Source organism: Panulirus ornatus, chromosome 23 (assembly GCF_036320965.1).
Source record: "Panulirus ornatus isolate Po-2019 chromosome 23, ASM3632096v1, whole genome shotgun sequence".
Classification (NCBI taxonomy): Eukaryota; Metazoa; Arthropoda; class Malacostraca; order Decapoda; family Palinuridae; genus Panulirus; species Panulirus ornatus.
The window spans coordinates 22,102,097-22,120,864 of NC_092246.1; the positions used below are offsets into that span (position 1 = coordinate 22,102,097).

Here is an 18,768-nt window from a genome sequence, read left to right on the forward strand (position 1 = left end):
AGTCGCATGTGTATCGGTGAGCTGGGTAGGTCTTTACGCCTTCGTCTTCTCGGAGTTCTTACTTGATGGTTTGATGAATTAATTTGTCATTTACAGAAGACAAACTGTATTCAAGGGATAATTACCTGTCGTTCTTCTTAAGATGTTTCATGGAAAATATCTGTTATGGATTGTTGCCATGTATTAGTAGAAATGTTTGATGATATTGGTGATGTGATATAGGACTGATGCTGTGAATGAAAGATGTCCTAGTACTGGTAGTCTGTGTAGTGTGACGTGTAGTGAACTGGTGCAGTTCATGATGTCTGACCTAGATGTTGTGACAGTGTTAAACAACCATTCCGACTTCGAGGGAATCACGGCGGAGTTGCTAGCGACGCCGACGGCCGGCGAGGGACTGAATAACACGGACGTGTATCCCCTGAGCGTGCCCTACGCCGTGAGCGAGGTGTTGGTGGCCGTCGTGGCCATCATTGGCAACGCTCTCACCATCACTGTCTTCGTGGTGGACCGAAAGCTTCGCCGCCTCACCAACTACTACATCGTGTCCCTGGCGTTGGCCGATCTGCTGGTTGGGGTGCTGGGCATCCCTTTTGCCATCCTGACGTCCATCGGGCTGCCTCGGCTGCTGTGGCCCTGCCTCCTCATGCTCTCAACCCTCCTCATGCTCTGCACCATCTCCATCTTCTGTCTGGTCGCCGTCAGCGTTGACCGCTACTGGGCCATCCTCCACCCTCTTCGCTACTCCAGGGTCATGACCGCCAAGATCGTAAGACGTAAGTATCTTCCGACTCCGGTTGACCCTTGTGTGACCTCGGTGTGACCCGTACCCAGGAGGCTACTGGGAGAATGAGTACACAGTCGAAGCAGCTGGGCGCGGCAGGTTGGCCGTCAAGTGGCCGGCCCTTAAGCAGGAGTCGAGTGACTTACGTCACATATAACACTTGAGTACGACGGAAGTTCTACACTTCTCAGATACAGGTTATGGTTGACGAGGGGAAAGTGTTGGTGGAGGCGGGGGGAGATGGAGACTGAAGTTGCTTTGATTTTGAGGGAAGAAAACTTAAATGGAAGACCTCGACTAGCATTGATTTGGGAAGGGGGGTCAGAGCTATTAGATATTACAGTTACATGTCGCTGTGAGGTGATGCTAAACCAGGAACCCATTTCTTAGGGTTACCACACTATCTTATGGCGACGCCGACTTTGATGGTAGCTCACAGCAAGTTACCGACTCTTGTTCGAGGAGAACCGACACAACACACGGCGGAACAGAGTTTATTACCGGTGCCATATATGATTTTCACAAGGAACACATTGCATAATGTTGAACGTTTGTTGCCTGTGATGAACGCTAAGGACAGTGAACGTTGGACGCCATTGTTGCAGGTACTGTACAGCTATCGTTAAGCGACGCCCAAGATGGCGAAAACATTGATCTTTTGTCCTAACTACGTGACAGTTAATGCTATATTTCAGCAAGTTAATGTACCCAAGAGACTTAATTCATGACGGGGTAGAGCCTTTGTTTCATGTTAGTATTTTTATTGTACACCGACATTTTCAGAGAAAAGAAAATCATATCTGTATTAGGCTAGGCTATCCCGGTCGGGCGGCCGATGTGGTGTGTCATAGTTTTTCAAACGTTCTTCACGTCCTCGCTGTGAGGCCACCAAGTGCGGAATATGTGGTTATGTGCTAAGCGGAAGCTTTATCTTCATGCTGTAAAATTTCAGAGACATCTGTTTATATACTCACACAAACAACCTTGAAAGGAACCAGTGGTCTGTTGCTCCTTGCATTCCGTCGTGCTGTCTTGTTTTTATTGCGCAATGAAGCCAAAACTGTTGCCCTGTACACTGTTAAGGAAGGAGTTTTCGTTTTTCTTTGTAAAAATCCAATATGGGATTTTTTTGTGCCCATTTAGGTTATAACTCTATCTGTTAACACGTAGATCAGTGTTTATGTATTCTGAAATCTTTGTTTGCTAATGGGTTGGTTAGTGATCTCATTGTGTATCACCAATCAGGGTAATTAAGGTTGACAACGTCATTAAAAACTACTGAAAAATGTTTAGCATCTTTAGGTGTTGATGTAATTCTCAGATCATCACAGTACACGCTGTCACTTCATTACTTTGTCACTGTAAACATATTGGTTCATTATCTAGTCTACTGACTGCTGAAAAAAAATCGGTGTTAATTCCATGAACACATGCAGTTTCACCTGGTACATGGCCCATGGTAAAATTTTTGATGAGATATTTAAACCTTTATTGAAGACCTAGAAAAAAAAATTACATTGTGTGTATGCGTATTAGTACAGTTGTTAGAAAAAAAGGAATTATGATAGTTATTAGAATGTTCTGACGCTGCCGTGGATGGCCACGCCCACTACCAAGCCACTGTGGTGTGGACAAGGATGTGGGGTTGCGTGACCTTCCCAGTGGCTGACCAGAACGCGAATGTATAATCTATAGATCCTCAGGTCCCTTCATTACCCGTAGATCTGTATACAGAAGTAGATATGAATTTATGTATTTGTCTGTATTATTATGGGCATGTATTACTGTGTGTCCATATGTTGAGTTATGTGTGTATTTTTTTTCCATGTGTTCAGCATTGGTTTATCCTTTCGTGTGATTTTGGTGAAGGATACTCGTGTGCGTGTGTATAAAAAGTCGTCAGAACGTAGCTTGTCATTGGCATCTCATTCCCGGGTGTGTCATTACTGTCATGGGTCGGGTGTGGGTGTGTGTGTGTGTGTATTACTGGGGATGCTATTACTGGCGCAGGGCGGCCCCAGTGTCACGTAAGTGGAGTGGGCTGTTTAAGGTGGATACGCAAATTTCGTCCTGGTTTAAGTAGAAGGAAAACTTGTGCTCCGCTGGACTGATGATTAAGTATATTATTCTGAACACATCAACTTTTGTCTTATTCTGTTGTTCCATTCTGGGCATTCACAAGTTTGTGGGAGAATGCTTTTGTGGAACAGTTTAATTTTATCGTTTATCGGAAACGTAGAAAGAATGATAGCTAGAACAGAGAGGTGGAAGTTTATCCTGGATCAGTAGGCATAAGCCAGCCAACGGTATCCGGCAATATTTCTCTTTAAAGATCTAGGCATTACCCGGAAAATCGCAATATACTTTGCGATCTTCAGAATATCTTAAGAATACAGAAAATAACTTCACTAACAGCCACAGTGTGTGAACGGTCGTTTACGCTACCAAGATCATTGCAGAAGGAGAGGGAGAGATGTATTTACTGTTCATGTTTTAAGAGGCTTAATACGAAAGATAAAACGTTTTAAAAACATTGGTTTACCACAGGCCGCCCGTCTGGCCCTGTACATGGCGGTTTCTTTATTTGCTGTCTTTATTGATAATGTATTTACATAATTCATTTATTCATACTTTAATCGTGATAGCGATGCTGGGCGTTGCACATTAACAGGGAACCTGAAGCAATTCTTTCACATTACGTATAGCATGACCTAGTGTCCTTACAATTTGTAACTATTCACCTGAAATAAGCTCCTGAAAATTTGCGGGTAAGTAATGGTATGTAATTTTTTAAAAACAGTTGTCCTAAAAGTGTTCGCATTTCTCAGTTTCTTTGTTTACATAGATCTGTCGTGTTACCATCAGTGTAATTCTCAGAGCAAGGACTTATAAGATCTTCTCTGGCTCCTTGAATTGACTTTTGCAATACATATAGGAAGCTAGTTGTTTCCTCGCAAGTTTTTCACAAGTTGCTTCGCCTCTCCACTGCTTTTCTCTTTATGTTTAGACATAAAACATGGCATGAATGTGCAAATGGTGTTATTCAAACACTGAGATGTACAGACAACGGCCTCCCCAAAGGACCTGCATCTGTATTTGTTGAGATTATGCAAAGATTTCTCATGTATATTAGTGGTTTCCATTTGAATATGACGTTACATACGGCAGCTAGAGAGATAGAGAGTCGATGTGTGGCAAGAAGAACGTTTGTTTCACACTGTTTCCTCACTGTGGCCGAAGAGGGGAAGTAGGTGAAGCCGATCATTATTACGCGTAGCGATGTACACAATAGCTCCGGTGTTCCAGCCAAACCAAGAGACACAGACGTGCAGGTACAGAAAAGTACTTCCTGTTCTGTGCAATAGGAGATCCTTGTTTGAGTCCGACGTTCTGATCCTCGAACACGACTGTGCAGCCCTTGAATCAGTTGCTACAACCCTTGAGCACGACGATGCGACCCTTGAGCACGACAGTACGATCCTTAAGCACAATAGTACGACCCTTGGATATCATGGCTTGACTACTATACCCAGGGGTCGTGACGTCGTGCTCAAGTGTCGTACCTTCGTGCTTCAGGTGTTCCATCCAGTAATAACGTATACGTTCATGAAGATATAACAACAACCCCTTGATCAAGTCCACTGTTGTAGGCTGCAGGAAGCTGGCAAGCAGACCAGACACACCCATGATCCAGACTTGTGTATGCCAGGAACAGCAAGGACCTCAACTCAAGGCAGTAGGGTGTGTTGGGTGGGCAAGGCCGTGCGTGCGTGTGTGCAACGAACGGCCCCTACTCATGTCAACATACGACTTCCACGCATGTGGTCGATGCCCACAATGAACTAAAACGGTTGCGATGACGTCATACGCAAGGGAATTTCGTCTCCAGGGCCCCACGACACACAGCCTGCTTTCGGGGTTCTGTCCCAGATTGCTTGCGTCTGACACCAGATAATTCGTGCCTCAAGCGCAAGCACTGCCTTTCGCACTGCACCAGTTTACTTCAAGCAAGATCCTTCCCAATGCCACCCCCCTTCCCCAACCTTTGACCTACTGATGTAGGAAGGCACGAAGCAGGTTTGTGGCTGACCCGATCCGAACCTGGTGAGGGAGGTGACCTGTGTAGGCCGAGGTGGGAGGTGACCTGTGTTTGACTAGGGGAGGGAGGTGACCTGTCCGACGGGAAGGTAACTTGACCCTGGGGGTGACCTGGGTGTAGGGGGGGTGTCTCTCACGCCAGGTAACCCGACCTTGACGTAGGGGTACACGCCCCCGGCTTGGCGTGAGTGGTACAAGCCCTCACCCTGACGTGGGAGTACACGCCCTCGCCTTGCGTAAGGTTGGGGTGGGGGGGTGGTGCAGGTAGGGAGGTGACCTCTTGTTAGCTATCCTATTTCTATCTGAATTTCTGTAACCTAACCTCATTATGAACCGTCAGTTCTCCTGTTATCTGTCCTTCCCATGTACTCAATCAGGCTGTTTCAGGCCGCGTCCTGTAGGCCCACATACTCCCCATCATCCTGGTTGGTTAATTACTCTTAACTGTTGCTATGTCTAATGGGTCTTTTAACTGATATATATATACAAGACATTGTACAGATGATATATAAACAAGACATTGCGTCGATGATTATACGACATTGTGCCGATGATATATGAACCAGTCATTGTACAGATGATATATGTACAAGACAGTGTACACATGAATATATACAAGGCATAGCATGTATATGTACAAGCCCATGTACATATGCATGAACAAGATATTGTATGTGCAGTTGATACGTAAACAAGAAAGTGTACAACTGATATATATATACAAGACATTGTACAGATGATATATGTACAAGACAGTGTACACATGAATATATACAAGGCATAGCATGTATATGTACAAGCCCATGTACATATGCATGAACAAGATATTGTATGTGCAGTTGATACGTAAACAAGAAAGTGTACAACTGATATATATATACAAGACATTGTACAGATGATATATAAACAAGACATTGCGTCGATGATTATACGACATTGTGCCGATGATATATGAACCAGTCATTGTACAGATGGCATATGAACAAGACATTGTACAGATGATATATAAACAAGACATTGCGTCGATGATTATACGACATTGTGCCGATGATATATGAACCAGTCATTGTACAGATGGCATATGAACAAGACATTGTACAGATGATATATGTACAAGACAGTGTACACATGAATATATACAAGGCATAGCATGTATATGTACAAGCCCATGTACATATGCATGAACAAGATATTGTATGTGCAGTTGATACGTAAACAAGAAAGTGTACAACTGATATATATATACAAGACATTGTACAGATGATATATAAACAAGACATTGCGTCGATGATTATACGACATTGTGCCGATGATATATGAACCAGTCATTGTACAGATGGCATATGAACAAGACATTGTACAGATGATATATAAACAAGACATTGCGTCGATGATTATACGACATTGTGCCGATGATATATGAACCAGTCATTGTACAGATGATATATGTACAAGACAGTGTACACATGAATATATACAAGGCATAGCATGTATATGTACAAGCCCATGTACATATGCATGAACAAGATATTGTATGTGCAGTTGATACGTAAACAAGAAAGTGTACAACTGATATATATATACAAGACATTGTACAGATGATATATGTACAAGACAGTGTACACATGAATATATACAAGGCATAGCATGTATATGTACAAGCCCATGTACATATGCATGAACAAGATATTGTATGTGCAGTTGATACGTAAACAAGAAAGTGTACAACTGATATATATATACAAGACATTGTACAGATGATATATAAACAAGACATTGCGTCGATGATTATACGACATTGTGCCGATGATATATGAACCAGTCATTGTACAGATGATATATGTACAAGACAGTGTACACATGAATATATACAAGGCATAGCATGTATATGTACAAGCCCATGTACATATGCATGAACAAGATATTGTATGTGCAGTTGATACGTAAACAAGAAAGTGTACAACTGATATATATATACAAGACATTGTACAGATGATATATGTACAAGACAGTGTACACATGAATATATACAAGGCATAGCATGTATATGTACAAGCCCATGTACATATGCATGAACAAGATATTGTATGTGCAGTTGATACGTAAACAAGAAAGTGTACAACTGATATATATATACAAGACATTGTACAGATGATATATAAACAAGACATTGCGTCGATGATTATACGACATTGTGCCGATGATATATGAACCAGTCATTGTACAGATGGCATATGAACAAGACATTGTACAGATGATATATGTACAAGACAGTGTACACATGAATATATACAAGGCATAGCATGTATATGTACAAGCCCATGTACATATGCATGAACAAGATATTGTATGTGCAGTTGATACGTAAACAAGAAAGTGTACAACTGATATATATATACAAGACATTGTACAGATGATATATGTACAAGACAGTGTACACATGAATATATACAAGGCATAGCATGTATATGTACAAGCCCATGTACATATGCATGAACAAGATATTGTATGTGCAGTTGATACGTAAACAAGAAAGTGTACAACTGATATATATATACAAGACATTGTACAGATGATATATGTACAAGACAGTGTACACATGAATATATACAAGGCATAGCATGTATATGTACAAGCCCATGTACATATGCATGAACAAGATATTGTATGTGCAGTTGATACGTAAACAAGAAAGTGTACAACTGATATATATATACAAGACATTGTACAGATGATATATGTACAAGACAGTGTACACATGAATATATACAAGGCATAGCATGTATATGTACAAGCCCATGTACATATGCATGAACAAGATATTGTATGTGCAGTTGATACGTAAACAAGAAAGTGTACAACTGATATATATATACAAGACATTGTACAGATGATATATGTACAAGACAGTGTACACATGAATATATACAAGGCATAGCATGTATATGTACAAGCCCATGTACATATGCATGAACAAGATATTGTATGTGCAGTTGATACGTAAACAAGAAAGTGTACAACTGATATATATATACAAGACATTGTACAGATGATATATGTACAAGACAGTGTACACATGAATATATACAAGGCATAGCATGTATATGTACAAGCCCATGTACATATGCATGAACAAGATATTGTATGTGCAGTTGATACGTAAACAAGAAAGTGTACAACTGATATATATGTACAAAACGTTGTAAAGATGATATATGTACAAGACAGTGTACACATGATATATATACAAGGCATAGCATGTATATGTACAAGCCCATGTACATATGCATGAACAAGATATTGTATGTGCAGTTGATACGTAAACAAGAAAGTGTACAACTGATATATATATACAAGACATTGTACAGATGATATATAAACAAGACATTGCGTCGATGATTATACGACATTGTGCCGATGATATATGAACCAGTCATTGTACAGATGGCATATGAACAAGACATTGTACAGATGATATATGTACAAGAAATTTTTACAGAAGATAAGTGATAAGTGTTGAACATTTCTCAGTGTGTAAGTATTGGCCACTACTACTTGTGCAAGTGTTGAACATCACTTCTCGTACAAGTGTTGAACATCTACTTTTCTGTATGAATGAAGTGCATCACGTCCTGTACAAGTGTTGAAGGTCACTGATAGTAACACCTTCACGTAACGATCATCGTCTGACCACCACCCCCCCAACCCCCTAGTCTGACCTTGTCTCGTCTGCCCACTTCCGGGTTCAGCACAGTCTGACCTTGCTCTGCTGACCCGGCCGTGCTGACCTGTTCAGTGCATGATTTCCGGCGCGTTTTTCCTGCCTTGGTGAAGGTTGTACGGCCGTGGTAACGCCTGGGCAGGTCTGGGTTCTCCTGTTGTGTCAGTGGTCCGTCAGTGTCCGAAGGGCCACTACCAGGTTGGTAAAAACTTATCCAATGTGTCAAAAAAGAAACATTTTTTGCGACGAACAGGGAGACGCAGCTTGCGACGTACAGGGAGGCATAGCTTGCGACGTACAGGGAGACGTAGTTTGCGACGTACAGGGAGGCATAGCTTGCGACGTACAGGGAGACGTAGTTTGCGACGTACAGGGAGGCATAGCTTGCGACGTACAGGGAGACGCAGCTTGCGACGTACAGGGAGGCGAAGCTTGCGACGTACAGGGGAACGCAGCTTGCGACGTACAGGGAGGCGCAGCTTGCGACGTACAGGGAGACGTAGCTTGCGACGTAGATTTGATAATCTCTCAGATGCAGTGTCGCGACTTCCATTTTTCTGTAGCTCACATATCGGAACACACATTTGCGATGCGAAAGCCAGGAGGCTTAATCACATGACTGACTGTGGTCAGCAGCTTCTCATACTAGTGTGCCACACTAACGAACGCGTTAGTAGGAGAGGTACTGGCATGAGTCAGCCGTGTGTGTGTAGGCTCCCTCATCTCCCTACCTCAAATGTTTGTTTACCGTTGCAGCTCCGTGAGAGAGGTGTGTGTATCTGTGTGTGTGTGTAGGTTTACGCCAGACCATAGAGTCATCAAATACTGAAAGTGCGTTCGAGTTTGCGTCGAGGAGGCCATTATCATCCTACTGCTAGGATGTTTAGAGGGAGATATATAGCTTCAGACGGTTGAGCAGCCATGTCCTGTTTTGACAAAACTGGACTTTTGGAGAGCGCACAGATCAGGAGTGAAAGCAGAGCGGCTGGGGCAAGCATACTGAGGGCGTAGTGCAAGAGGATGACTAATGGTGTTCCGATGGGGGGGGGGGGGGGGGTCGTTCTTCTCCCAAGGTCACTCATTGGTCGGGTTCGTTTGATAGCTGGTGGTCGCATTCTGATGATCAGTAGTTCAAGTTCAGTGGATGACCTGGTCGCGTTCCCACGATGAATGAGTGGTCGTGTTCTGCAGCGTCGCGTCGCAGTAGTAAACACTGAAGCAACCAGCCTCCTGCAGTACCCGGTCTGCAGTGCTGACAGTTACCACATGCTCCCCCCTCAGTGACTACCTGCCACATATCCTGAAGAAGCCAACACTGGCCGGAAATCCCCCAGATAGCTATCTCGTAGTATTCTACGAAGTAGGTCACGAGAAACGGCGCAACGATAATATATATAACGTACTGTATATCTCTCGGCGTGTGGGATGAACGGTGATTTCAGCAACGGGAAGAGGGTCTCCTTCACCCCGTGTGGACTCAGCGGTAGACTGCATACTTCTTGTGTGGTTGAGAGTCGATCTGGTACTTGATCATCTCGAGTACAGACGCTCTGTTTAGAAATAAACAAGATGCCCGAAGACCCTTCTGGACTTACTCACGAGATTTCAGTATATATATATATATATATATATATATATATATATACATATATAGATGACTCACCACATTCGTATTTTCTACGTAAATGAAGTCGATTATAAACAGTATCCATGCCACATCGAGTGGGCAGGATGACGTCGTCTGCGTCAGTATATACTAAGGAATACTGATGTTCCTTCTTATGCATGACGGATGTGGTGAACATCAGCCTTTCACATGGTGAGGGCTCAGCCCGACTGTAGTCTGATTTATTTGTAATCCAGAATTGTCATGTCTCGAACATTAACCTGTACGGCATAGCATATATCAGTAAATAATTCAGTAGCTGCTCCTAGCTTTACGTAAGTTACTTTATAGTAGATAGCTTTGCCGTAGGTAATGATGTGTTTAATGTGTATAGGACAAGTATCGACAAAACACTCTGGACTTTGTTGAAAAATCTTGGCCTCAGAAACAAAAAATTCAGTCTCTCCTGGTGACATCGTATGTAAACAAACATGTCTATGATTCACAGCCGCCAGGATCCGCCATAGTACAGAAACAAATTGTGTCACGCATTAGGCCACTTCTTGCGAGGTATACGGGTAAGTATGAAAATTGGTGGCAGCACTGATATAACTTGAGGATTTGGAAAGAGAAGCGTATATCAGTGGACTACTTATATATATATCAAGTGATTTTGATCACAGAAATGTGATATCGAGCATAATCAACCGTACGATGGTGACAGTGGGCAGGGTACCAACATCCGGGAAAATGTAGGGTTAATTTCGGGTAAATGTTGATGAAACTCTTAGATATCAGTAGAACGTATGTTAACCTAACCTCCCTTAATGCTGAAATTTATCTTAATTTTTACTTAGAAGATAGTAGACTCGCCATGATTGCAGCGTCACCTCAACTTCCCAAAATTGTCAACAAACAGACGACGCATCGAGAGGCTGGTGGAGCGGCCAGCCACCCTCCCGGACAATCATTATTAAACAGGTCCACTTTCGTGTTGTGAAATAAAATTTCTGCTATTGGTAAAGGTCTTTTTTCGTAGGTTCTCTCGATTTCAGCAATTACTGCACCTACATTTGCGGTTATTGGCCCCACATTTTCCCTGATCATCGTACTTTGCTGTCACCTATTAACTTTAGTCGAAAAAATGTTCCAAATCACCAGCAATTACGAAACTCACTTTTGTCAAGTGTAAATGGTCACTTCTATATTCCGCATTTCTTGTAAATTTACGAGTTATATCTGTGATGCTTCTAAACCTCGTATTGTGCTAAATTTAATAAGTAATGTCATATAGGGACTGGAAGAGAGTAGATGTTTTGTCAATATTTTTAACAGGTTGAATTCCCAAGTCACAAACCTATTTTTCATTTACTCTTGGCCGTTCTTGAACTTACTACTTAAAGTCAAGTGGAATTTATTCGAGACTGCTAATAGCACTCGAGAGTTTGTTTGGCTAATGATCATTTCAAAAGAGAACGAAAACTTCTGACAAAATCACCGAAGATTGGCAAGATAATGAGTAAAGTTCCAGCTGACTTCTTGAATAATTATTTCTTTAGAAAATACGATGAAAGAGAATTTTATAGATTACATTCGAGTTATCTGTAAAATATAGAAGAATGTGTTGCTTCCTCACTGTCAGTAACAAGGTTTCACAGCTCGCCGCTAGGGGACCGAAGCTGTTGGAGGAGGATCATCTCATTATGCAAAACACTTACGCAATTTTGGATTTTCCTGGTCGTTCAGGACATTTCATAATATAAAAGTTTCAGATTTACATACCATGGTCCAATTATTTTTCTTCCATAAAGTGGAAATAGAATGAATAAGGGATCGAATTCTCTTTATGGTTTTGGTTCTCTTTAGGCTGTCGGCAAATTAAACGTCGATCATTCGGGTGGCCACACTGGCCGAGGCCGGCGCCCAAGGGAGGTCAGTCGCCTGAGCCCGTCCCTTCATGTGCATCCTCCTGGCTTTCAGCGCCAGAATAACGAGTGATGTCAGGACCCAACACGGCGGAGAAACTTGACATACTCCAGCCATGATGTATCGCAGGTCACAGGTGCAGGTGCAGGTCATGGGGTGAGTACTTCTGTAATTACACCTTGTCATGCTGTTCTGTTGGCTGCCCTGCTCTCGTACGCACACACATACATGTCTATATTTGGGTGATGACGTATACGTGACTGGATGTATCTATGCTTGTCTGTCTGTAGCTGGATGTTTGTATACGCACTGCGTATGTGTGCGGCGTCTACATGACTGGTTCCAACGTAAAGTTCAGCGGGTTCCATCTGGAAACTGGCCTCTTGGCGTTAGGTTAGGTCGTGTTTAAAGTTTTCTCAAAAGTAAACATTGATTTTAGGGTTCTGGTCTTACATCTCGTATAGGACGATTTACGGGTATTGCAATTGCATTTCGCATGAGTCTGGTCAGTTCTTAATGCTGTGTCTGTTCTCAGGGTTACAGACCAGTTTAAGATCACATTTTGATATGATCGGATTTTACTGAATTAGGAGTACATTGACCTGTGGCTAGTCAACAGATGATTAACTAGCTGAGAGAGAGAGAGAGAGAGAGAGAGAGAGAGAGAGAGAGAGAGAGAGGCTGTTGGATAGAAAGCCAAGGACAGGAGGCTGGAAACCTGGGCTTACGCGAACACAACGTACGCGTGGGCATTGCCCTGTGTGGATACCCGTAAATGCATGAAAACGGGTGTATTGTCCTCTTTTTTTTTTCTATCACTGATCTAATGTGGCCTGCATGGATTTCCACCTTATTCCGAATGGGATTATAAGTTGCCGCAAACCTTATTAATTTGAAAATTGGTGTAAGTGGGTTGGCTAATGGAAAGGAGGTCTGAATTGCGTTAGGTGATGGGAATGGTGTAAATGTGATTAATACATCAGTACAGTATAAGGAAGGTGGAAAGAAAGTAAGGCAGGGAATGTTATTTTCTATTACTTACGAGGAAATGTGATAAACTCGTTTTCTGTTGTTACGGGGGATTAAGATAAATTGCATGGAATGAACCATATCCTGACCTTCTCTCTCTAGAGTGACTTTCTGGGTAGAATGAAGAAATCCCTCTTGTTTTACCTCCAGCTAACAGATGCATTGAGGGCGGCGGATGTATTATCATATTGTATTTCATTCATAAACACACACACACACACACACACACCCACCCACACACACACACACATTGCATCCTATCCCCGCCGCTTCTAAAATTAACATCCATCCGAATCAATTACTCAAATCCACAAGTGTACAGGGCGCAGGAAACTCAACACTTGCTTTAAGGCCTGTGATGGTTGTTGCACAAATATATTCCACTTAACCCTCAACACCCCCACCCCCCAACCACACACCCGTCCACCCACCCACACCTCCATGGAACTACGTGCTCCATTACATGTGTCGTACGCATCGGAATTTGGGCGATTTCTATGCATGGTATAACATTTTTCCCCAAGCATGTCACTTATCACTTAATGGTTCAAGATTATCTTGCGGAAAAAGCTTAAGAAATTGAGTGGATTATACGAGTGAAAGAATGAAATGTCGGCCAGTAATATCCCAAGCTGTGGACGTTGTTTATTTTGTTCGCCAGGGAAGATGATGGCTCCGCGTACACTTTGCTTGCTTGCTTGCTGCAGGATAGTCCTCCCGTTCACTCGGACAGGCTTGGGTACTCACTGCTTGCCCTACTTATTGTGTTTGCTTTAACAAACCCGTGAAGACAATTGGCTACTTGACCCAGTAAGGTCTTGAGGTTAGCGTAATTATGAATGATGGAAGTCAAGTCTCGACTCTTCTGGTGCAGTCCTGGTGCTGATTGCTCTCTTGAGTTTAGAGCCACTCTCTCTCTCTCTCTCTCTCTCTCTCTCTCTCTCTCTCTCTCTCTCTCTCTCTCTCTCTCTCTCTCTCTCTCTCTCTCTCTCTCTCTCTCTCTCTCTCTCTCTCTCTCTCTCTCTCTCTCTCTCTCTCTCTCGATATCTGGAGCACAGGAATTTAGAAACACGCTGACCTTCCCCTTCATTTCTTCTTGTTACTATGATTTCTGGAGCCAACGAAGATCGTAGCCAGGAATCAGATGTGCGTTAGTCTCCGTCGTTTATGTATACATAAAAATGTAACAGCTGTATTTTTAAACTACCCCAGATATGTTGTAAATCCCCTATATATATATATATATATATATATATATATATATATATATATATATATATATATATATATATATATATATATATATGTATGTATATATTCCAACAAATATGTAACTGGAGTCAGCCTGAACACTGTGGCGTCCTTGTATATTTACACTGTCTTCTGTGCTGAACAGTTTCCCAAGTAATTACCGACTTCACCTCCCCACCCGTGGTGGGTGGGGGTCACACTCCACGTTTCAATGGGAGTTTCGTTCAGCGTTAAGTGGTGAACACAAGGACGTCCAGTTCGAATCCTGGAGGCCAGGTCGTTGATTGGTAGGCTGATCGCCGGGCCGGCCGGCCTCTCTCAGTAATCAAGAAGTGTACCATCATTAGGAAGATCCCTGGCTTTGGTAGCAAGGTCCTGGCTTCACCAGGGAGACCCCTAGCTTAGTCAGGAAGACCCCTAGCTTCAACAGGAAGACCCTAGCTTCAGCAGGAAGAGCCTAGCTTCAACAGGAAGACCTTAGCTTCAACAGGAAGATCCTTGCTTCAACAGGAAGACCCCTAGCTTCAGCAGGAAGACCCTAGCTTCAACAGGAAGATCCTTGCTTCAACAGGAAGACCCCTAGCTTCAGCAGGAAGAGCCTAGCTTCAACAGGAAGACCTTAGCTTCAACAGGAAGACCCCTAGCTTCAACAGGAAGATCCTTGCTTCAACAGGAAGACCCTAGCTTCAACAGGAAGAGCCTAGCTTCAACAAGAAGAGCCTAGCTTTAACAGGAAGACCTTAGCTTCATCAGGAAGTGGTGTAACAGTCTCTCTCTCTGCTAGAGCAATAGGAGGTTAAGATCTCTCCCGTTTCTCCCCGTGTGATTACCTTACGTCATCCCTTTCCTCTGTAATGGCTGAACGTCTTGTGTTGTTTTTTTGTGGCTCGGGTCTGGGCTAACGCGTAGCGTTCACCGCTGTATAATGCAGGGGTCGCGTGAGTGAACGTGTTGTCAGGTGTAATGTGTGAGAAGGAGAGATCGGATGCATGTGGCCTGTTCGCCTGCATTCCAAGTGTGGATGAGGCAGAAGGAAGAGACATCATCCTTGGACAAAGGAGTGATACTTGACAGCTATTGAAGTCCTGGCTCACTGCAGAGCCGGCACTGTAGTTCCGTTCTCTGTTATTATTAGTGTTGAATGACAGGGTATCGTGGTGGTCTGAAATATCTTGATATAGCGATCGAGGATAAATGAAGGAGTGAAATTATATATATATATATATATATATGTGTGTGTGTGTGTGTGTGTGTGTGTGTGTGTGTGTGTGTGTGTGTGTGTGTGTGTGTGCTTAAAATGTAGACGCAATATCCGCCGTTTACCAGTCGCTGTGGCTGGACAGCGACAATGGAGGCACTGACAACAGCCTGCCTGGGTTAATGTGTAAATGTTTAACTTCCTGCAACTTATGCCCGAGAGAGGGTAGGGAGGTCGGGGGAGGAGAAGCGAGGGTTCAGGGGAAAAGGGAGGTGATGGTGGGGTTGGGAGGAAGGGAGATTATGGTAGCGAGGAGAGAGAGAGAGAGAGAGAGAGAGAGAGAGAGAGAGAGAGAGAGAGAGAGAGAGAGAGAGAGGACTGAAAGAAGGAAGATAAGACACATGGATAAAGAGTTGATAGTTAAGAGACAGTGATTTGATAAGCAGAAGGAAAGCAGATGAAATGAAAGATGAGAGAAACAAACAAATGAAAAAGAGAAGAAGGGACAAGAAGAAAGGGAATTGAAAATAACGAAAAGTTAAGAAAGAAAGACGAAGTATCGCGGGATAGAAGGAGTTGGAAATGTGAATGTATTACACGGGGGAAGGAGGCGGGAAGCCAAGCTGCCTGTTGCACACTGTCTGTGGTTCTTGGCACAGATATGGAAGCTTTGCTTCCTCTTGCACACTCCTGTGTTCCCGACGTAGACGGGAAGCAGGGGTTTGTGTAGCACAGTCATAAGACTGTGTTCCCGACGTAGACGGGAAGCAGGGGTTTGTGTAGCACAGTCTTAAGACTGTGTTCCCGACGTAGACGGGAAGCAGGGGTTTGTGAAGCACAGTCTTAAGACTGTGTTCCTGACGTAGACGGGAAGCAGGGGTTTGTGTAGCACAGTCATAAGACTGTGTTCCTGACGGAGTATCGTCAGCCCACACGAGCGTCTGCAGGAGTGGCCTGGTGAAGGACCAGCTCCGGTGTTCCACCTGCCGCTGGCAACCACCTGGATATCTTGCAGACCGAGATCAAAAAGGATCTCGGGTTAGGTCGCTCGCCAATATAAAAGTACATTTAACGAGTTTCTGCATCGAAGGAGGAGAAGCAGAGATGGAACCTCCATACCTCAGGATCAGAGGATCTTAACCTTTTTTTTCCTATGCATGTGGACCACTGAAGAGGCACCCGCTGTGTCTGTGGACCACTGGGAGAAATGGGCCTGTGGTCCATGGACCACAGGTTAAGAGCCTTGCTATATATATATGGTTCATCTAGCACGTGAGACGTCTGCTAGAGCTTCGTTTAGAACATTATTTGATATTAGATCCACATAGACTGTACAGACAGGGACACAAGGAGACGAGAGACATAGATCCTTCAGGACCACAGACAGAAGCAGAAACACAACAGGACCAAGAGGGAAGCAGGCACTGGAAGACCACAGACCACGCAGGAAGACAAATGATATTGGAAGACCATAAATAACAGACCATCTCGGGAGTGAGGCTGCTGTAACCTGGTTAAAGTCACGAGTGCAAACCCCCAATTTCCTCAGATAATCCTCGAAATCTTGCTCGTTTTCCGTCATTAGATTTCGAAGCGCTACGCCCCAACCTTGCAATAACCTGAAGCGTGTTGGGCATAGCCATATCTTCCACTCTGTCCTGGAAACTCGACTTTACTCGCCTTGGTTTGGAGCACTGCTGGCGGACCTCGCGCGGGTCTTGCCTCCACTTCTCGCGTAGCCAGAGTGGGATCTGATACCTCCCAGGGTACTGACTCTCCACTCGTCACATCTCTCCGTTCGTCATGAGGGTTCCACCTTCTTCCTCTCCTACAGGAATCATCGCTCTCGTTAGCTCTGTCCGCGTGTGGCCCTGCCAACTGAGGGTCCGAACCCCTGGCACGCGTCTGCTCGCTGCTTCCCACAGTTGATTTCTTTGTGTGTGGAGACCAGCCACACGAGGATTGACCGTTGTGATACTTCCTCCTCCTCCTCCTCCTCCTCCTCCTCCTCCTCCTCCTCCTCCTCCTCCTCCTCCTCCTCCTCCTTCCCTTGAACAACGAAGTGGTAGAATTGTCTCCCTGATCTTGTTTTTATTTTGCCGCCTCTTAGAACCTTTTTACTTTTGAGAATCAGGTTTACAAATGCTCAGTAGGACCACAGAGGCAGGAGCACCACGGAGGCTGGGCCACAGGAGCACCATGGAGGCTGGACCACAGAGGAAAAGAGGACTAGTGTGCCACAGACGTGCACACAGAACTACGCACCAGAAACAGGATATTAAAGTTAAGTATTCATCAGAGTGTCGTCCTCTGGTGAAGAGAGGATGGTCCATTGAGCCCCGCAGTGGGTGCGACCAGCAGCTGGTGCGGGCGAGGTCTCTCTGTGCCTTCAGCGTCTACAGCGGTCAACAGCTGATGCGGGCGAGGTGGGTGTGTGCCTTCAGCGTCTACAGCGGTCAGCAGCTGGTGCGGGCGAGGTGGGTGTGTGCCTTCACCGTCTACAGTGGTCAACAGGAAGCTGGGTGGGGCAACAGGTGGCTGGGGGGTATCAACAGGTGGCTCGATCGACGGCCCCATCGGGTGCGCTTAACTGCTGGTGGCACAGACGTCTCCCTCTTCCACACCCCTTCCGTTCCCTCTCGCTCTCTTTTCCATCACAGTGATTTGCACGTGTTCCATCCCTCCTCCTTCTCTTTCCATCTCCCCTCTCTCTCTCTCTCTCTCTCTCTCTCTCTCTCTCTCTCTCTCTCTCTCTCTCTCTCTCTCTCTCTCTCTCTCTCTCTGAGAACGAGAGTGGTCGTCCATCACCACCATTAAGGAGGCTCTAATAGTGTTGTCCTGAAATTGGTTGTAATGAGGGCGATGTATCCTGGGTCAGGCAGAGAGAGAGAGAGAGAGAGAGAGAGAGAGAGAGAGAGAGAGAGAGAGAGAGAGAGAGAGAGAGAGAGAGAGACAGAGAGAGAGAGAGAGAGCGAGAGAGAGGACCTCATATCCCTCTTCTGACTAGAGACACCATCATTATGTACAACCTCCTCCTCCTCCTCCACCCCCACCCAGTCTGCATGGAGGGTGTAAATAAGGCACCAGTAACACGTGTCCAGAAAGTTGTATTCACGGCGCAAAAACTACACCGTATACTTTTGTTTCTCTCTCTC

General features: G+C 44.3%; 1 protein-coding gene across 4 annotated transcripts in view; it reads left to right on the top strand.

Annotated features, from left to right (window-relative positions):
* AdoR (Adenosine receptor) overlaps positions 1-18,768 on the top strand; it is a 118,840-nt gene continuing 100,072 nt past the window's right edge. For 3 of the 4 annotated variants that reach the window (XM_071676812.1, XM_071676814.1, XM_071676813.1), the window contains exon 1: positions 22-776. In XM_071676812.1, the coding sequence (XP_071532913.1) occupies positions 299-776 (478 nt within the window). In that variant the 5' untranslated portion in view covers positions 22-298. Of the gene's footprint in view, positions 777-18,768 lie in introns of all 4 variants that reach the window. The other variant, XM_071676815.1, reaches the window with a different exon arrangement.